General features: G+C 40.4%; 1 protein-coding gene across 1 annotated transcript; it reads left to right on the forward strand.

Annotated features, from left to right (window-relative positions):
* Positions 1-1,652: 1,652 nt before the first annotated feature.
* mmp14a (matrix metallopeptidase 14a (membrane-inserted)) lies at positions 1,653-21,131 on the forward strand. Its single transcript, XM_074624387.1, has 10 exons — positions 1,653-1,875; positions 13,525-13,673; positions 14,202-14,324; positions 15,356-15,663; positions 15,753-15,914; positions 17,099-17,235; positions 17,415-17,553; positions 17,746-17,896; positions 19,574-19,689; positions 20,078-21,131. Exons 1-10 carry the CDS (start codon positions 1,801-1,803, stop codon positions 20,395-20,397), a joined length of 1,680 nt encoding a protein of 559 aa, XP_074480488.1. The 5' UTR covers positions 1,653-1,800; the 3' UTR covers positions 20,398-21,131.
* The last annotated feature ends 1,133 nt before the right edge of the window (positions 21,132-22,264 follow it).

Genomic DNA, 22,264 nt, shown 5'->3' on the forward strand with positions numbered 1-22,264 from the left:
TAGAACTATTCACACTACTTTTGTTTCTGTTTTTACTTGTTTGTTTTTTTGTTTGTTTTGGGGTTTCTTTTTCTCTCCTCATCCACACTCTTATGCAATGTATGCCAATTTCCAGGCATGTCTGTTCCCTTGTAGTTGTGGACTGTTCTGTATGATGCCATATTGTAATGTAAATTTCTTTATAAGATAAGATAAGATATTCCTTTATTAGTCCTGCAGTGGGGAAATGTGCAGTGTACAGCAGCAAAGGGGATAGTGCAAAAAACAAGATGCATCAGCTAACACAGTAAAAAAAAGAGCTAAACAAAGTGTAACAAAATATGAACCATTTAAATAGAAGGAAGTATAAAAATAGGAGCGGTATATACAGTATTGACAATAAACAGACTATTAACAAAATTGCACAAGTGGAAAATTATATTGCACAGTGAGAATGAATGAATGAAATTCCATCTGAAAATATATATAAATATCTTATGATTTTATTGACAGTTTTACACTGAATCTTTGTCACAATACTGTACATTTATATATTCCTATAAATATATTCCTATAGGGCGGTTATGTCTAAAATGAGTGAAATGTTTAGCCTATTTCTAAACACCAGGTGTCAGTGTCGGCCCTTACAAATATACATCAGTTTTAAAGGTCCCATATTATAAAAAAAGTGAGATTTTCATGTTTGTTTTATTATAAGGCAGGTTTAAGTCCTATATAAATACTGTGAAAGTATCGAATTTCAATAGTAAGACCTCAATGTAAGAACTATAAGTCTTTTATTGAATAATATCAGTATTTCTTTCATTCTTTTTCAAATAAATCTGCTAATTCATTTTGTAAAATGATTTGTGCGGCACTTGGTTTCAGCCAATTTTTGATTGATAGATAGATAGATAGATGGATGGATGGATGGATGGATGGATGGATGGATGGATAGATAGATAGATAGATGGATGGATAGATGGATAGATGGATAGATGGATAGATGGATGGATAGATGGATAGATGGATAGATAGATAGATAGATAGATAGATAGATAGATAGATAGATAGATAGATAGATAGATAGATAGATAGATAGATAGAAAGTACACAGTATAATTATACATATCAACACTTGAGATAAATATCTATAGAACACATAATAAAAAGAATATATTAGAATGCACTATACCAGACTACTACTATGGGTTAGAATACATGAGATAAAGAAAAACAAAAGAACAATTAATACATATCTTAAATAGACATCATTAAAAAACAGCAGCTTTCACTATAATATCTAATAAAAACCATTTGTTAAGTTAAGATGACAGATGTGATATAGTATAACATCTGTCTGTGTATCATTAATCGGTACATTGATAAACCTGGTCAGCCATGATAAAGATGACGTCAGCACATCTGGAGGAGGATCCAGAGGAAAATCCATCTCTCCCTCTCTCTCTCTCTCGTGACCACGTCCACACGCGCTGCAGACAATCCTACCAGAGGACAGGAAGCCAAACTATGAAGCTTTAGTGCATTTTGTAACAGCCACCTGATGTTTTTAGCATTTCGCTCCGTGTTTCCAACTCAACTCTGACTTTAAAAGGAGTCGCTTTTTGCACACTAAGTGTCCATGTGGATAAGAGAGAAAAAAAGTTTTCTGCCACGTTTTAAAAGCATAACGGATCGATCCATTTTGTTTTTATTTTTCATTTATATTATATTTGCTGTCAGGACGGCGGGACTTGTGTAGAAAGTTAGTTTCCTGAACTTTTTTCTTCTTCTTCTTCGGGGCAGTTTGCAGAGAGAAGAATGCTGCCCCAGCTCCTCACTCTGGCCTGCTGCATTGGTTTTACCTCAGTCACTGCTAATGTACTAAAAGCTGAGGTAAGTAATGGAACATCATTCACTTTAAACAATGCAATGTGATGCATGCATGATGTGAAAGTGTGTCATACAAGCTGTTTTGTGTAAACACTTCCAATTTTTTTTTATTCAAAATGTATTTTTAGTGGTTTCCCCAATTACAGTTTTCTACAATATTCCTGGAAGACAGATTTGCATTTATTTTTAATATCTTATTGTGACATTACAGGGAATTGTAGTTTTACTGATATCTGAGTGTCTTTCTTTTTTTTTAAATATTATATTTATTGTTTTTTTGTTCATTTTAAAACAACAGAACAAACATTCACAAACATCCCCAATAATAACACTCTCGGAACAAAGAAACTTAATAAACCTAATATTAATATAAAATAAGCCAGTATAGATACAGGAAAAACACATTATATACAAAAAAATAAATATATCAGTAAAAAGAATATACACAAGTAAAAGAAATCAAATTTAAAACAATTAAATAAAATAAAATCTATTTATATATACATATATATACATATATACATGCATACACATATACGCACAAGCAGTATATACACATACAAAAACACATAAATATAATTAAAAAAAATCAGTGTACAACTCAGTCATCCTATTCTATCACCCTATTCACAATCTGAGTGTCTTTCTAATGTTTATATGTTTTCTCTAATCTTGCAACAGCCAGGGAGGAACTGTTTATGTTCCCATGTTTATTCTTCCTCCCTCCTGGCATCTTGTCTCTCTGTACTAAGAGCTTTTTAGAAGACTCCATCTGTAACAAGAGATGAAACCTCATCCAGAGGAAAAAAATGTCATGAGTTTAACTCTTGTGGCTTGTAAAGGAGGAGGAGGGGGAGATGCAGTGCACACAGTTTGGAAACCTCAGCTGAGCTGCTTTGTTCTGAGAAAAAAGGGGTTGTTGGTGGTGGTGGTGGTGGTGGTACGGGGGGGAGGGGGTTAATGATTTTCATCTGCCCGTGGAGACGGCACAACAAGCCGGACATGAGTCGCTCCATCTGGGAGACTGTAGGCCTGGAGACACTAAATGCAGTTTAGCCGTCAACTAAACAACATATTGTGTCACCAGGTCACATGCAGCTTTTGTAAATGATTGGGTACGAGCACCCACGGGTGCCTCCGGCTCTCATTTTCTCTGTAGGTCGTCCCAAAGGCCATACTGGTGTTTGATGTGCAGCACCTCATCAGTGTTTAGTCACACTGTCAGGAACTGCACACACAAGGTGTAAAAGACAGGATGCACCAGTAATAGTCACAGGAAATAATTCACAGAGCAAAAAGTTCTTTAAGATATTCAAGAGTGTGAGCTGTAGTTCTAGGTGGACAGGATGCACAAAGGAGGACCTTAGTCACTGACCACAAGCTGCTGGCGTGTGAGTCAAGCCAGACATGGTGGATAACTCAGACAGTTTATAAGACGCCACAGGCGGCTGCCCTCCTGTGGCGTACGCACCGACACAGTGATGAATGTCTGCAAACAAAGACTGTTTATAACACCTCTAATATATAAGTATATCACCTCCGAGTGCAGGATTTAACGTGAGACACATCAGATATAGATGCTGGTTGTGCACAGTGGTGCAATGCTGTCAGACAGTCCTGATGCAGAAAGAGGATAAGAAGTAATTATGGGTTCAGGATTACATCACCTATATGAACCCTGTGATCAAAAGATAGACTTGTCTGTGTGGAGAAAGCAGACTAACAGCAACAAAACAACAACTTTAATTAATGTTTAATTGAAGCTCTTTTGAGGGGGTTGAGAAAGCAGAAGTCAGACAGAGAAACTGAGCTTAGAGGAATGTTGTGGGTTTTTTCAGCGTTGCTCAACATCTGAACATCCCTCTCTGACAAAGTAATCCCACTTAATCCACGTTGAGTGAAAAGAGAAGCAGAAAAGAGAAAGAGAAATAAGACTTCCACTATTCTCTGAAAATGACTTCTGGTGAAGTTCGAGTACCTTTGCAGCCTCCGGCATCTGTTTTCATTCACCGCTTTTGCCTTGTCTAACCTTTCTTTACTTAAATAAAAAGCTTAGAGGGACCTTGTGAGCGAAAGGAAGTGGGCAGCAATGAAAACAACAGCGTCTAAAACAGGATCTCTTTTGGAGATTTCCTGTTGCCATCTGGAGACACATGTCTCGTGATCCCAGCAGAGGGTTACAGATCCGGTCAAAACACACATCTGGGTTCAATCCTCTTTATCTCGACGAGAGTGGCTGTTGATGTAGCATCAAAGCTCGAGATCTGGCGCACGCTGTTCCGACGGGCGGCGGTTGTCACCTAAGAAATGTCAAAATAATCAGCTGGATCGGCCTTAATGAGAAACCGATGGACTTGAAAGGGAGAAAGGGAGTTTTGTCTTTGCCCTACACCCAAGAAAATGGTCCACCTTGTTAAAACACAGGGCATCAAAGAGAGGAAACTTCCACCATGATGTTAGAAATGCAGGTTTTGAAGATAGATGCATTTTTATCATAAGATTTTAGTCTTGAGTCAGCTGGTTGGATTTGATTAAAGTTGAAGGCCAGATGTGCCTGGTGGAGAGACTCCCTTTGAAAAGACTCCAGGCAGTGGTGGAAAGTATCGAAGTACATTTACTCAACTGTAGTTATTGATTTTTACAGTATTTTCATTAGGGCTGCCCCCTCTTAGTTGATTAGCTGACTAATCAGTTGTTTTGGTTTTAGTCTACCAAGATTTTCTTTAGTCGGTTAGTCATTGTTTATGCTTATTTCATGCTGAGTGACTAATTTCCAAGAAACTTATGAGCACATCTCTGGTAAACACAAGATTTAAAGTGGTGCTTGTGTGTGATTCTTTGTGGAGAAACTCAGTTTTACAGATCTGTCCATTAAACTAATCGATTAAATTAATTGTATGTTAATCCACTAAGAAGTTCTTTGGTTGAGGACAGCCCTCATTTTATGCTACTTTATACTTCTACTCACTATTTCAGAGGGTAATATTGTACTTTTTACTGCACGACATAAATGATTACTGTATCTTATAAAATATGATGCATTGTTATAATCTACCCGACAGTATATAAAGTAGTTACAGCTTTTTATATAGAAAATAATTGTCATTGGACCTGGTAGCCTAGTGGTAAATTTACTAGGGCTTTCCTCGTCCAAAGAAATACGATCATGTCGACTCATCGATTACTTTGTGAAACTGAGTTTCTCCACAAAGAATCACAAAAAAGCACCACTTTAAATGTTTACCTGAGATGTGCTCATAAGTTTCTTGGAAATAAGTCATTCAACACAGAAAAAACATTAAAAAAACGACGAATCGACAAAAGAAATCTTAGTCGATTACTACTCTACTCACGTTACAGCAGTTTCACAAGCGTGTCAGAGAACTACGGTGGCCTTCAAGTAACGTAAAAACGTGAAAGGCTCTCTCTAGAGCCAGTGTTTGGTTTTGTACTACTGTAGAAACTATGAATATTATATTCCGTTTCTGATAATAGATCCCCTGAAATCCTACACGCTGTTCCTTTAAATATTTATTCTATGACAATGCATATTTTATAAGCTCCTTTTATATTTGGTATGTCAAATATTAAAGTAACTAATTAAAGCTGCTGAATGTAGTGCAGTAACAGTATTTGCCTTTGAGTAGAAGTATAAAGAAGCATAAAATGGAAACACTCAAGTTAAGTACAAGTATGTCAAAATTGTGCTCAAGTGCAGTACTATACTTTCCACTACTGGTCATTTTAGTGGAATTACTGCCATTCAAGCAGTGTCCTCTGATATTTATCACTCCAGTTGCATCACTTCCACCGTAGAAACCGTATCAATGTTCCAGTTACTGTTGGCTTAGGTAAATCAGTTTATAAGGTTTCACTAAAGCAGAAAAAGTGATTTTATTTGACCTGTTTGACCCGGTAGAAATGTAAACGCAGGAAAAAAAACATTGCACGGCGCTGCTGTGAGTGCTAACTGGGTCAGAGACGCCAAGAAATGAAGGCAATGTGAGATTCAGCCACTCATGAGCAGAATTCTCAGTTTTTTCCGTTGGCACCGAGCGAAAGGAACAACTGACTCAGTCCCTCAAATTTAAATTCAGCCGTACTCCTAACCCCTCTCTCTCTCTCTCTCTCTCTCCATCCACTTTTCTTTTACCGCTCTTCCCTCTAATGTCTTTACCTCTCCTTCGCTAATGTAGCTCTGCACTTTAGATCATCTTCTTCTGTGCTTTACCCTCCCGTCTGTCCGTTTTCTTCCTTCATTCCTGGTGAGATTTAAGTATCCAACTCGTTTGTCGGGCTGGAAAAAAACAGATTCACAATTGTTTAACAGACACGTTAACTGCAGTACTAAGTGTATACATAGTTAAACATACACACATTCTTATCCCTATTTAATTCCTACTTTCTTTCAGTATATATTGCATAAATACAGACAAGCACCCACATGATAGATGTTCAAACGCAATGACAGTTTCACTTCCCCAGAAAAACGTCATCATTCTTTTGTTTTTTGACCACAGCAGCTATAAATACACCGGGGATTTTTTCCATTTTGTTTATAAGTCATGTCGGAACTTGTGGTTGGCGGGGTTTTTTTGTTTTGTTTTATATATAGATATCTATATATAGATATATAGATATCTATATATAGTACATCCGGTAAACAAATTATCACTCAGTCTCATCATGTGAATGTGACTAAGAGAGTATGTGGCACCCACATGTCCCGTGATGGGTGACGGGACATTGAGACATCACATACATGCTGCCTGGCATCACATTTTTTAATTGTTGTGAAGTACCAACTGGGCAACTTCGCAGGGGCCCTGAAAGCTCCAGGCTGACTGTGTTTCAACCGCTAATTTAATTGAACATTTGTATCCAGAAATCAGGGGCCTTAAAGAAGTAGGTCCTGCTAATCTTGAGGCTGTAGCTTGAGGAGGATATCTGCGTTAAAATCTACTTTTAAAACCTTAATTAGTTCAAGTTTGTCCGACTACGACCACACACAGGGTCTTCGTCAGGGCGGATGTAGTAAAAACAGATTGGTTACACCTGGTTCTCTACTGTATATAGACACACAGTAGACCAGTAATCAAATTACCCCACAGCAAACCTTGAACCATGGGGTGCTGTTCTAGCTTAGAAAATTATTACACATAGTGTGGGAGGAATGGAGGGTTAATGGGGGCCCAGCTGCTCGTTGTTGCCCCATGCAGGGCCCCCTTGTAAGTTAATACAGCCATGGTGAAGTATGTTATTTAGGATTTAGTTGCCGAGAGATTAAGATTTTCTGTTCTGATCTTGAGAAGATGATGATTGTCAGTCGATTAGACTGTTTTCAGGCTAATAAATACGCATTATCAGTCGCTATAGATGTGGGGCCATAGGGCCCTACACCCAGTAGTAGGTTTTATCATCTATTCACATGGTAGATCACCAAAAGAAGGTATAAAGAACACGATAGCGACCTCTATCGACTGTAGTAATAATGACCGGAGCAGAAGTGGAGGTCAGGCGCTGTTTGAAGACAGCATGAAACTACATATGGAGTGGAGGTCAGGGACGAGCGATGGGACACAAAACAAAGGAATAGGACTTTCACCCAGGAGACTGGAGTTCACATCCCGTGTGAAACCAACAACATATAGTTGTCCTTGTGTTCAAAAGCGTGAAGTTTCACTTTCACTTTTGAAACGTAGTTATTTTACGACAAAACACAATGTTTTTCTTAAACTTAACGAAGTGTTTTTGTTGCATAAGCCTAAAAAAGCTGTTTTGTTTGTGTTCAAAACGTAACATTTCATTGAGTTTAACGTGTTAGAAAGTTTTGCTTTCACTTTTACAACGTAGTAGGCATAGTAGGCCCTTACTGACCCACATCTATGGTGCTTATAGCGACCAATAACGTCTATTTAATGGCCTGATAACTGTTGTAATAGCAGGCAACCATCTACAGTGGTGCTTTGGAGGCAGTGTACTGCACCTAAAGTGTCTTTAATCAGTTGTCAATAAACATATTAACACATTAATCTGTCAGCTGATTAGACTGTTATCAGGTCATTAAATGAGCGTTATCAGTGATTATCAGCTTCATAGATATGGGTCAGTAGGGCCCTGTTACACCCACTAGTAGGTTTTATCATCGATTCACATGGTAGATCACCAAAAGAAGTTATAAAAGAACACGACAGCGACTTCTAGCAACCATGACAGGAGCAAGAGCGGAAGTCAGGCAATGTAGTATAGACAGTGTGAAACTCCATATGGGGTGGAGGTTGGGGAATCTGTGGATTGTTTTCTTGATTAATCAATTGATCATTTGATTTATAGAATGTCTGAAAATGGTGAAAACAGCCATCAAAATATCCCCGAAGCCCAAAGCAACACATTCAGATTGCCTATTTTGTGCAGCCATCAGTCCAAAACCCAAAGACATTCCGTGTACTAGGATTTAAGACAAGGAAAGCAGCATATCCGCACATTTATTCTAATTTTTTTGCTTAAAAATGATAACAGATTATGTGCAACGTGTAATTAAATAATTGTTTGAACTCTACATATGATAGTAAGGTCACAGTAGGGTCACACAATCCATGTATACATCCCACAGCTCCACTGAAACAACCTCCAACTTTACATCACGCTGTTTCAGTGTCTGTGCATTATACATTTAGACCTCACGTCACTACACACACACTGCACACACTCAGGGGTGTGTTTACCAAACCAGCAGCCAGCCCTTTGACCACACATGGCCGTGTAGCGAGCAACCTAGCTACCCCCGAGGCCAACAATACCAGCCATGTACAAGTCTCAATAAATAGAAGCTTTGATGGTGGCTGCTGGGAGTTCCAGGGAGGAGGGGTGCATGCTGGGATACCTGGCGTCTCAACCGGAGGTGGTGGTGGTGGTGTGTGGAGTAGTTTGGGACTGAGAAGTGGAGGTCTTGACGGTGTGGGGGGAGACGTGTTTTTATAGAAGCAGACGCGTCACCACACTGGAGCCACAGGACACACTAGCAGCAGTCAGTGGGGAGGCAGAGAAAGTAAATTTGGTTGGTGTTGCAGGCAGATTTACTCAGATTGACTCGGAGGATAAATTAGATTAATGCTTAAATAATCCAGAGAAATCTTGAAGAAAGTGTGAGGGGGCATATATGCAGAGATGGAGAGAAGGGGGGATAAGTTGCCTCTCTGCAGGTCGTCATAAGTGAACCTTGTTCTCTGGCCTCTCTGACCAGCACATCACTAACAGTAGCTGTGTGTGCCCGGGCAGTATACGGCCAGGTAGTCCGGCCCATGCAGTTGCTACATTTCCATCCCCCCCCTGCTTCTCCCTTCACTTGTCGGAGGAAGGCTTGAAGAGAAAAACAGCACCTATGGTGGAATAAGAGAGATATCTGAGGTTTTAGATGACGCTAACGGAGGAATTCAGGGTAATTCCGCAGACTTAATCTGTGGCGGAGATGAAGACGTGCGTTAACTCTCTGTGTGCAGATTCATAAGTGGAAACACAGTTCAAGATGCACTTGAGCTTCGACAACTCCCAATAAAGGGGGCCAGGAGATGAGGAGATCGATACCACTCAAGACTGGAAACAAGGGGAAACAGCTAGCCTGGCTCTGTCTAATGGTTTATAATATATGGATACCAGCAGCATTAGGGTCTGTCACACCTAAACAAAGTAGGGCTGATATGGAGAAAATCAAATATCACAATATTTTTGACCAAATACCTTGATATCAATATTGCGACAATATTGTAGGGTTAGCTATTGGTGCTTTTACAAAATATTCACATGATGACATTTTTGATAAATGCTGTTTGTCTTTCGGCTTCTCCCGTTAGGGGTCGCCACAGTGGATCATTGATCCGCACATTGATTTGGTATAGGTTTTATGCTGGATGCCCTTCCTGACACAACACAGGGACAGTGTGTAACATTTACCAGGATCTATTGGCAGAAAGGGAATATAATATTCATAGGTATGTTTTATTTAGAGTATAATCACCTGTAAATAAGAATCTTTGTGTTTTCATTACCATTGCCATGTTTTAACTCTGGCTCTAGATAGGGCCATTCACGTTTTCATGTCGGCCACCGTAGTTCTCCTAAAAGAAAGATAAAGAAGAAAAATTTCAGTTGGTTGTAATCTGCAACCTCACTGCTAGATGCTTGCCAAATCCTACACACTGCACCTTTAAAGCAAGACTATGTAACAATGGCGTAAATATCGACAGTGCAACCGGTGCAGCTGCACAGGGGCCCACAAATCGCCTTCCTACACCGCGTCCCTGACAGCAAGCGAGCATCCAACTATAACATCGGATGCTCTCTGTCCACACTGAATCCGTTACTATGCACTTCTATTACGTCATGTAAACAAACCACGTACAGTCAGTAGGCTACCTTTCAGCTGTGCGCTCAAGATCAGACTGGAGACGTAACCTCTTATCATACGTTTGTTCAGAAAACACACATTTTATATTGTGATATTTACTGGAAATGACGTAGAATATAGCCAACAGCTTTCAGGCGATCTCCCTCCAGCCAGCTGCCACCTTATTTAGGTTTTTGTAGTGAAATGAGGAGGTGTCGTATAGATAACACCTCGTTTCAACTTGCGCACAAGCGTGTGCTTGTGTTTGGAGTGAGAGCTCCTAAGGGCCTATGTTAAAAAAAAATAATACAATCATCCTCTTATGAATGAAAATAAATAAAAGACCCTTCATCTCAATATGTTCAGGGTTTTTTTTCTACTACGGCCTGCTCTGGTTTGACAGGTAGTTTATGATGGCTAAAGGGAGCAAACTTTAGATGTTGTTGTATAATGGATATAATGGACTCTTCTCTACATATGCTACAGTCTTTATGCAAAGCTAAACGTCACATTTACATTCACATTCACATTCACAGTGTCAATCTTCTCATCTAACTCTCGGCAAGAAAGCAAATATTTCCCAAAAGGTTGAAGTATTCCTTTAAGTCTTAGACCACCAGCAGCAGCAGGCAGTGGAAAGAATAGGCTGGCCTTTCATGTGTGAAGATAAATAGTGGTGGTTTTGGTTGACATGAAGGGAGACAGAGAGAGGAGGAGGAGGAGGAGGAGGAGGAGGAGGAGGAGGACAGACATAGACAGTGGCAGAGAGATCTTAAACTTTGAGGAACCCAAATGTTGCTGAAAATGTTACTTTTTCCAGCGTTATTATGACCGCCAGTTGTCTTTGGCTGCGATCGTCTAGACAGCCTTCTGGGTCATCGTGACTAAAATGACATCAGTGTTTTCAGATTGTGTGTTTTATTTGGCTTCCAGTTCCTCTCTCGTCCCTCCTTATGACTCCACAACAAAGTTCCCCTTAACGAGCTCAGCATAAATCACGGGGGCATACGAGGATTTGGTGTTGGCTTTTAAGAGTTCATAAACGGGATAATGTCACAGTCACATGGAGAAACGACAATAAATTCAACATGATGAGTTGCCTCAGTGTGTGTTGGCTGCTGTAGAGGAGAGTATGTTGCTTAACAAGGCACACAGAAACCCCCATGCACACGCTCCGTCTCCCTTATTCACCATGCAATCTGTGTGATGCATCTGAGCTCAGAGACGCAGGTCCAAACAAGCTCTGAACGGTGACTGGAAGGAGACAAACACCAGCAGGTTCACACAAGTGGCCAAGCCCTTCTTTTTTTGTTGACTAAGATGGTTTTTGTGTTGTTTCTGGCATGTCTGACTACGAGAAGACTGACAAACACACAGAGAAAGATATTTATTATGTGTTGCAAAACTCCTAATTACTGGCTGAAGTATAAAATAAAACAATATTATTGTATTTTAGCAGATAAATATACTTTTCCTTTTGTTGTATGTTGTATTTTATGAAATTAAAGAGTCCCATAACAAAGCACTGTATACTTAAAGGAACAGTGTGTAACATTTTAGGGGATCTATTAGCAGAAATGGAATATAATATTGTGTTTTTATTAGTGTATTATCACCTGAAACTAAGAATCGTTGTGCTTTCGTTAGCTTAGAATGAGCCCTTCATATCTACATAGGAAGCGGGTCGTCTTCCCGGAGTCCGCCATGGTGCTCCACCATGTTTCTACAGTAGCCCAGAACGGACAAACCAAACGCTGGCTCTAGAGAGAGACTTTCACATTTTTACATTACCTGAAGGCCACCGTAGTTCTCCAACACGCTTGGGAAACTGCAGTAACGTAAGCTGCAGAACGCAAAACAATGGTACCGCCAGCCGCCGCCATTGCTCCTAAAGTAGGATGGCCTCAGAGCGAGGCGAACGGCGTTAACACGGTTTTGCACTCTGCGGTTAAAGTTACCGTAGTCTTGGAAAGGAAAGAATGAGCGGAGGGGTACTCAGTTGGTTGCAATCTGCAACCATACCACTAGAAGCCGCCAAATCCTACACACTGTGCCTTTAATGTAGCAGCCAAAATAAAGTAGGTTTTTAGGGTTTAGATAGATTTAGATTTTGCTGTTCAGACATGAGAAAGATTGCATGCAACTATATGCCGTGGTGTTTTTGAGGCAGCAATCCCACCTCTTTCTCTGCATAGATAAAGTCTCCCTGGGTCTATAAAATGTCACAAAATAGCAAAGAATTATAATTTCTGTGGTTCAAAATCACAAGTTATGTATTATAATTGTGTATTTTAGTAGTTTGGAGTGTGTTGCATTTTTGGAAGAAGAATATTCATGTAAAAGATCCTACATATTTTATATTTTTGTACAAGTTTCCGCCTTAGTATCTCATCATGTTCATATACATTATGAGATTATTCGTCATGTTTTTTTCTAAATCAGAATAATGATGTAATGATACAGGATGCCAAAGTAAACACTGTAATATTACATCAGGTACTCAGTCATCATTTGGTTGTTTTGTGGAGAATATAATGAATATTTCTGTGTAATTTGTAGTTAAAAATCCTACAATTTTTCAGACTTTATATATTATATATATACTATATCTATATATACTATATTTATATTTTATGCCTTCAATTCGGTTATTTTTTATTATTATTTTGCTCACTATGCACGCATGGTCAACTAGTTGGTCTGGAAGGTTTATTTTGGAATAAACAAGAAGTTGATGGAGTGTCGAGCTACGTTTTCAGCCTTTCTATTACGAAGATTTCCTGTTTTTCTCTGTTTTATATCATATAAAACTGAATATCTTTGGGTTTTGGACCGACAAAACAAGACATTTATACATCACCTTGGACTTTGAGAGACTGGGATGGACATTTTTCACTATTTTCTGACATTTTATAGACCAAATGATTAATCAATTAATCTATAATATAATCAAGAGATTAATCGATAATGAAAATAATAGTTAAATGCAGCCCTAATGGAGTGAAAATGTAAGACCTCGATGAGAGCATGTAAACGGTATCACACTAAAACACTCAAACTAACATTGATTAACTTTTTGAGGTGCTTTTATAGCTTCTTGACCAGTTAGCCCATCTGTTGACAGGTAGAGGAAACTGTGTCCACCTGTAAAGATGGCATGTTCTCATCTTAATGAGTTATGGTGCTGTTATCTGTTTAGCTCTGTCCAACAGGAAAGGAAGTCATTTCAGTTTAGACATTAATATTTTCTCTCTCCCTGTGTCCTGTAGGGTTGGCTGCAGCAGTATGGCTACCTGCCTCCAGGTGACGTCAGAGCTCAGGCCATCCGTTCACCAAAGTCCATTGAAACAGCGATATCAGCCATGCAGAGGTTTTACGGTTTGACTGTCACCGGCTCCATAGACGCCAACACGTTAGAGTGAGTTCTGATATGTTTTATTGGTTTCAAATGTTCAAATCATCACTGGAGAGTTTCAAGCCGTCAGATCAATTGATGACTTGAAAGAGGAGTTAAGAGAGTCTAAAGATTGCTGTGTAAGGGATAATGTACAGCGAGCCGGTCATTGTTGTGAAATAAACCCCGACAGGGCGATGCCACACATTCTCGGAGGGGTCTTGCATCGCTCTGAAGGGGTTTATTTCACAAAAATGACCCACTAGTTGTACATTATCCTGCTTATTACACAGCTACTTACTTAATAAATCAATAATTTGACACAAAACTGGTCCGCCAGAGTCCGACATCAGAACTGTGGCCATAGCAACGGTCTGTTATACATAGCAACGGTCTGCTATAAAGAAATAACAGACCGTAAAACGCTGTGATTGACCAATCAGAATCGAGTATTCAACAAAGCCGTGTAATAATTACAAATAATGTGTCTTTCAGTGGAGTCTGAATTGTTTTACATAGTAAAAATTGGGAATTCGTTTTTGCTGTTGTCAGGGCGATGAGCCGGCCGCGATGTGGCGTCCCAGACAAGTTCGGCCCGCAGCTGAAAACCAACCTGAGGAGGAAGAGATACGCCGTGCAGGGTCTGAAGTGGGACAAGTCTGAGGTGACCTTCAGGTATATGCCGCTCTTTATATACGCTATATACAGTATACGCTCTTCAATATCTACACATGTGAATATGATTTATTATGCAGGTGATGATACACAACTAATGATTTTCATTATTGAGTCATCTTTAAATTATTTTCTTGATTAATGAATTGATCGTTTGATCTTTAAAATGTTAGAAAATGTGAAAAATGCGAAGTTGAAATATTCATATGGTTTGTTTTGTCCAACATAGAGTAAAAAACCCAAAGATATTCAGTTTTCTATCAGAGAAGAAGACCAAAAAATATTCACTTTTTAGAAATGGGACCCACAGAAATTCATTTTTCTGTCAACCAATGAATTGATCAACCTTTTTAGCTCTAATGAAATGAAACACTCCTTAAACTCAGAATCCAAACTCTGAATATTACTTCAACAGTCAACAAGAGGAAAAATACAATGCAAAAAAATTATTAAAAAACATTGTCGTTGTCTGGAATTAAATTTTCCTTTTTGACTTAAGTGTAATTTCTTAATAATAGTGGAGTGATCTGCTTCATTCTACATTTATTCATTTATACACCACTTGTTCCTACAGACAGACTGATCTACAGTCATGTTTGATAGGCTTTTATTGTGAAGCAATTACTTAGTTCCTGTAACAGTGTGTAACATTTAAGGGGATCTATTAGCAGAAACTGAATGTAATATTAATAAGAATGTTTTCTTTAGTTTATAATCACCTGAAAATAAGCATCTTTGTGTTTGCGTTACCTTAGAATGAGCCGTTTATATCGACATACGGAGCCATTCCTCTCCACAGAGCCAGCTATCATGTTTCTACAGTAGCCCAGAACGGACAAACCAAACACTGGCTCTAGAGAGGGCCATTTACATTTTCACGTTTTCGCATGGGCCACCGTAGTTCTTGACGCAAAAGTTTAAGTTGGTTGCAATCTGCAACCTCACCGCTAGATGCCGCCAGATCCTACACACTGCACCTTTAAGTGTATTGAGTCGGCCTTAAATCCCTGTCCCTCTGTTCTCTCTAACAGCATACAGAACTACACCCCTAAGATCGGAGAACAAGCCACATATGAAGCCATCCGAAAAGCCTTCAAGGTGTGGGAGACCGCGATCCCGCTCACCTTCAGGGAGATCCCCTACAGCCACATCAGAGATAAGGTCGACAAGTTCGCGGACATCATGCTGTCGTTCTCAGAGGGTTTCCACGGCGACAGCACGCCTTTCGATGGCGAGGGCGGCTTCCTGGCTCACGCTTACTTCCCCGGACACGGCATCGGCGGAGACACACACTTTGACCTCGCTGAGCCCTGGACCACCGGGAAAACAGACCAAGGGGGTAAGAGAGAGGAGATTAGACGGTGATATCCTGGAAGAAATTAAAACAAATAAACTAAATGTTCTCTCTCTATCTCTCTCTCTCTGAAGGTAATGATGTCTTCCTGGTGGCCGTCCATGAGCTGGGTCATGCTCTGGGTCTGGAGCACTCCAACGACCCCTCGGCCATCATGGCCCCCTTCTACCAGTGGTTTGAAACTGAAAACTTCCAGCTCCCAGACGACGACCGCAGAGGCATCCAGGCGGTCTACGGTGGGTTGTTCTCCTAAAGGAAATGGCAATTTATTGGATGTATTAGCAGTGATGTTCCTCTTATAACATCCACAACCTTTTAGCCACTAATGTTCCTCTCAAGGGACATTAGTACGAAGTAGAACATCCACATGTACAATGAAATGTTACATGAATATGAACATGTAACATACTGTGTGTATTGACAAACTAGACCTCAACAAGAGAGTCTGCAGCCATGCTAGCAGCTCTGTGCTTTGCTTTGAGATAAATGCTACCATGCTGATGTTATAATATATATTGGTATGTATGATATAATGTTTACCATTTTTCCCAACTTAATTTAGCATGTTGGCATCAGGGGTGTAAGAAAAATATCGAACATATCGAGTATAGTGATATTACATTTTGGGATACTGTATCGATTCTCAAAAACATTGTATTTATTTTTAATTAATAGTTTACATGCAAAGATTAACTCAGTCAATACTTTATTTCATTTGCAAAGAGATGCGTCCCCTCAGTGTATGTGCCCTCTCAAAGTAGTGCTATGATGTTGGATAAATGCAAATGCAGATCGCACTGTTTTGATTGCATAAAAAAGTTAACTTTTTGTAATTTAAATTTTTTTTTCCAAAACTGCATTTCCAAAAAGTTAACTTTTTTTACACAGATTTTATGATTTTATGTTCTTTATATGACAGTTTTCCTAAAATTTGATTTAAAAATCTGCTATATATTTACACTTACAATATACCGCAATATATTGAATCGTAACCCCTGTATCATGATACGTACAGTATCGTATCGTCAGATTCTTGCCAATACACAGCCCTAGTTTGCAAGCAAACTAAACACAACTACAGCTGAGGCTGATGGGAATTTGCATTAGCTTTTCAGGTATTTAGTCATAAAACAAAGTATCGAACAAAGTCATATTTTGACCTGATGATGATGCCATCCGATAGTTGTTGAGACGTTTCACTCGAAACCCCCAAAGTGAACCTGATGGTGGCGCTAAAGGAAAAGACAGAGGAGCACGAAAGTCAGTAGGATTCATCATCTGGGAACAATGAATGTACAGAATTTTGTGTCAGTCCATTCAGTAGTTGTAGAGATAATTCAGTCTGGACCAAAGTGGTGGAGTTTGTTGGTACATAAATACATTAACATATGTTATTAACCATTTCACATCTTCCCCACAGGAACCAAGTCTGGGGCTCCCCCTCCTCCTCCTAAACCTCGACCCACGAAGCAGTCCACCCCCGAAAACGGCCCCGACATCTGTGAGGGACACTTTGACACCATCGCTATCCTCAGAGGGGAAAAGTTTGTATTTAAGGTACAACGTTTTCTCAAATGATCTCAGACCAAATTACTGTATAGGGCTTTCTCACAGCAGACGTTTTGACTTGTCATAATAGGAAAAGCACATGTGTTAGTAATAACATTAACGAGGGCTCTGTTCCATGCAGAAGTGTCCCACTAATATGAATTATTTCTACTGTATTTCTAATCTAGGACAAGTGGTTTTGGCGTGTGCGTAACAACAGGGTGTTGCCAGGTTACCCGATGGCCATCAGTCACTTCTGGAAGGGCCTGCCCTCAAACATCAACGCCGCCTACGAGAGGGATGATGGGAAATTTGTCTTCTTCAAGGGTACGTTCCATCTGAGATTAGATTGAAACCAGATTCGGGATGATGGAGTTGCTGCAGCTGCTCGAGTGATGAACTTCATGTGTTAACTATTATGACTGCTTTTCTTTCATCTCTTTTCCTTCTGATGTTTCTTTTCTGTTTTCTGTCTCACCCTTCTGATCATCGTCCTGTTGTTCTCTCTCACGTCTCCAGGTGACAAGTACTGGGAGTTCAGTGAGAACAGCATGGACAAGGGTTCCCCCAAGAGCCTGAAAGACCTGGGCACCGGTCTACCCAAAGATAAGCTCGACGCCGCTCTCTTCTACACGCCGACGGGACAGACGTACTTCTTCAGAGGCACTAAGTGAGTCTGTCTTTGAGGTTTTACCAGACACATCTTAAAAGTATGGTGAACTTTTTATATGTGATCTGTTAAGTCAATTTTGCACCGTCGACTTTGCACGAAGCCTCTTTGCATTTGTGAAACAAGTTATTCCTCCAATTTCAAAGGACTAACGACTGACAGTACATCTATGAAACATTGTGGGAGCTTTCCTGCAGCACTCATGCATGCATAGATTGAATCTCTTTCCCTTTTGCCCAAACAAATACTGCTCATACTTTTGTACAGTTGTGCACACCTGTTATAACTTGTAGTTTTACTGTGCTTATCTGTGAACTTGTTGTGAAGGTAGCATCCCACATTTCAGTTCTCTGACTCACACTTCCTGTCTTTTAAAGGAACAGTGTGTAGGATTTAGAGGGAGCTATTAGCAGAAATGGAATATAATATTCATAACTATGTTTTCATTAGTGTATAATCACCTGAAAGAAGAATCGTTGTGTTTTCGTTAGCTTAGAATGAGTCCTTCAAATGGCCCTTCAAGCCCCCAGGAAGAGCGCCGGTCGTCCATGCCAATTTTCTTAGTGGCCAAAAAGTGGTACTACAACATCCGTGTCCGTCACGTGATGCCATTGGGCCCAAAAACACTTTTTCCCATAGACTTACATTGGGAAAGAGACGTCTGTAACTCAGCGGATAGTTTTTTTGTTGTTGAGGTAAATCAACTTCCCAGTAGGAACACTTGAAAAATCATTAGGTATTAAAAGTTGTAAAATATCCAAATCCAGAGTTATTTTCCTTCCTCCGTTCATGTGAATGAGATCCAGACAGAGGCTGGACCGAGGGCTGGGAGGCAGAGTTAGCAAGTCGTGATGACACCGTGACGGCTGTGACCCCTCGACCGAGCCATGTGTCCAAGCGGACGCTACTGCGCTTGCTCCATGGGCCCAATGGATCTGGAAGATCGCTGAAAGATCCGGGTACTCTTCCAGTCGGAAGTCGAGCCATTTTGACTTCACGCGCCACTGAGCAACTTTCATAGGAATGAACAGGGCCCCGCCTCCAACTCTGTATCCAGTTCTCCTTATACATCTATGAACAACATAGGGCGCGGGTCCTCTTCACGGAGTCCATCATGTTGCTACGCCATGTTTCTACAGTAGCCCAGAACGAACAAACCAAACACTGGCTCTAGAGAGAGCCTTTCACGCTTTTACGTTACGTGAAGGCCACCGTAGTTCTCCGACACGCTTGTGAAACTGCGGTAACGTGAGCCGCGGAGTGCAAAACCATGATATCGCCAGCCGCTGTTTGACTTCTGTTGCTCCTAAAGTAGTGTTATTATGGTAAGGATGGCCTCTGAGAGAGGCAACCGGTGTTACCACAGTCTTAGAAAGAGCGGAGTGAGCGGAGAGGTACTAGGTTGGTTGCAATCTGTAACCACACGACTAGATGCCGACAGATCCTACACACTGCACCTTTAATTCAGTTGCAGAATATTACTGCATATGTGAAAAAAGAAGACAAATGTTTATTTCTCTCTAAATTCAAATATATTAAAATATGACAGAAAAAAAACCCACATTCCCAAAACAACTTTTCCCCTACAGCCTCTACGAATTAATCACCCAAAGCTGTTTTTTTCTTCTTCTCACACTGTGGATCTTTAATGGTTTCCTGTCTTCGTGTCATTTGCAGGTACTACCGTTTCAACGAGAAGACTCGCACCGTGGACAGCGGCTATCCGAAGCCCATCAGCATGTGGAGCGGTGCGCCGGACAACATCAAAGCTGCCATCATGAGTGAAGACGGATGTAAGTTTTCATCCCCATTAAACTGATCACGTGGATGTCTGTATTCCAGGACGACACCAGTCGATTATTGGATAGTCCGACCAAAAAATAATTGGCAGCTACTTTGACAATTGATTAATCATAATCTCAGTTCCAGCTTCTTAAATATGTGGATATGCTGCTTTTCTTGGTCTTGTGTGATAATAAACTGAATATATTTGATTTTTGGAGGGTTGATCAGACAAAATGAGCATTTTTAAGGAAAATGTGGTGCATTTTTCACAATTTTCTGACATTTTGCAGACCAAACAATTAACCAGTTAATTGAGAAAATCAGTAGTAGATTAATGGATAATGAAAATAATCATTTGCAGCTCTATTGTTGAAGCAAAACTCTTTCTCTCCACAGCTTACACTTACTTCTACAAAGCCAACAAGTACTGGAAATTCAACAACCAGTACATGAAGGTGGAGTCCGGCTACCCCAAGTCGGTGCTCAGTGACTGGATGGGCTGCGAAGGCGAGGAGCCCAAGAAGGGTCGGGAAGAAGAGGTGATCATCATCGAGGTGGACGAGTCGCAGAGTGGGGCCGGGCCGGCGGCCGTGGTGATCCCTCTCCTCCTACTGGTGCTGGTCGTGGTCACTCTGGGAGCCCTTTTGTTCTTCAGGAAGTACGGCACGCCCCGACGCCTCCTCTACTGCCAGAGATCCCTCCTGGACAAGGTGTAGACAGAGCGACGACGGGGGGGGATTGACAGACTGCCACAGAGGGACAGAAAGAGAGGGAGAGAGAACGAGGGCCGGGTGAAGATGGAAACTTGAGAGGGGGAAGAAATGGAAGAGGAGGAGAGAGCAACTGGAGAAAAGACAGAAGAAACGGGGGATAGGAGGGGGACGATGGGTGGTTTGTATGTGCCACAAATGAGAGAAAAAAAGGCCCTAGAAACTGAAATCAGGAAAATGTGTATTTGTATGTTAACTATTTACATGTACTGCTCTGCGATCAGAGATTAACAACATACCCACAATCTCACATAGAGAAGGGAAATATACAAAAAGACTCATCAACGACTTCCCTCCCTCCTCTCCTCTCTCACATCCCAGGTATTAAAACAAAAAAAACTCCCTACCCCTCCTTTAACTGGACGACTCCAGCTGAACTGCTGTCTGATTCATTTTTAAGTTCTGTGTTTCTCTTTGGGTTTTACTCAGAAATTCATCAACTCTGTCAAAAGTTTTTGCTCTGAAATACATTTGCTGTTGGGTTTTTTTTTTTAAATTCATTCATTTCAATGGGACCTTTTTGCTCTTTAATCCACTGTTTTGGCAAAGTTTTGATATTCGGCAATGCAGTATTTCCTGTATTTCTTTATTAGTTTTATTCTACCACTAATTAGGGCTGGGTATCGGATCTCATACTTCTTTCGTACTGCCTGATATGTGTCTACTGCCAGCTGATTAGACTGTTATCGTGCTATTAAATAGGCGTTATCGGTTGCTATAAGCACCACAGATGTGGGTCGATAGGGGCCTACTACACCTACTAGTAGGTTTATCATCTATTCACATAGTAGAGCACTGGAAGAAGGTACAAAATAACATGACAGCGACCTCTATTGGCCGTAGTAATTAAGATAGAAGCAGGAGTCAGGCGCTGTAGTATAGGCAGCGTGAAAGTCCATTTGGGGGTGAAGGTCAGGGGCGGGGCATTCCCCCAGGAGGCCAGGGCTCGCATCCCATGTGAAACCAACAAAATGTAGTTGTCTTTGTGTTCACAAGCGTTAGGTTTCACTTCTGGTTGCAAATAACCAAGATGACAACAGCCAAAATGCCGAACTCGAAGATTCAAAATAGCAGTCCACAAACAATGGATGACGTCACGGTGACTACGTCTACTTCTTATATACAGTCTATGGTTAGAACGCGTTGCTTTTAAGTTTCACTTCTACTTTTACAACGTAGTAGGTGTAGTAGGCCCCTACTGACCCACATCTATGGTGCTTATAGTGACATATAGTTATAACGCCTAACAGTCGAACCGGCACATAGAATTAAAAACTGTCAAGTTGGCATTGAATGTCTGGTCAGCTTCATAACATATTCTTTCATCAAATAGTTCCAGGTTTAATACAAAATTTGGCCAATTTTCTCAATTTTATTGAGAACTCCTTGTTAATGGGAAAAAAATGCTCATATTTCTCAAAGATTTCGGTACTTAGGTATCGATACCTAGCCCTACTACTAAGAGGATTATCTCCCATCTGGTAAACACTAAACATGACCATGTCCAGTTTTAGTTATGATCACCTGCCTCGTGTTTCATGGAGCTGAGTATAACAGCACGTCCCTTATGCACAGTGTTAGTATTGATTGATGCAGACTTTTGAACATGCACAGATAGGATTTATGATTAACCGGGGAGTCAGACTTAACGTGATGACAAGACCTGCAAGAACAAAGATGGTACAAAAGCTAGGAGTTTTAACTGCAACTTGATTCACAAGTAAAACTCTTCTTTCAGTGCAAGCAGTCAGACGGGAAAAACATTTTCTTAAAAAAACGTGACGTTTTAACTCACGAATGAGAGTTTTCAAAC

Source organism: Sebastes fasciatus, chromosome 22, assembly GCF_043250625.1.
Source record: "Sebastes fasciatus isolate fSebFas1 chromosome 22, fSebFas1.pri, whole genome shotgun sequence".
NCBI lineage: Eukaryota > Metazoa > Chordata > Actinopteri > Perciformes > Sebastidae > Sebastes > Sebastes fasciatus.

What these genes read in the sequence shown, in the direction of transcription:
- mmp14a (XM_074624387.1), top strand. Translation starts at nt 1,801, where the DNA reads ATGCTGCCCCAGCTCCTCACTCTGGCCTGCTGCATTGGTTTTACCTCA. An exon ending in AAGTCTGAGGTGACCTTCAG is followed by an intron (nt 14,325 to 15,355) that starts GTATATGCCGCT and finishes TCTCTCTAACAG; the next exon opens with CATACAGAACTACACCCCTA. An exon ending in AGGCATCCAGGCGGTCTACG is followed by an intron (nt 15,915 to 17,098) that starts GTGGGTTGTTCT and finishes TCTTCCCCACAG; the next exon opens with GAACCAAGTCTGGGGCTCCC.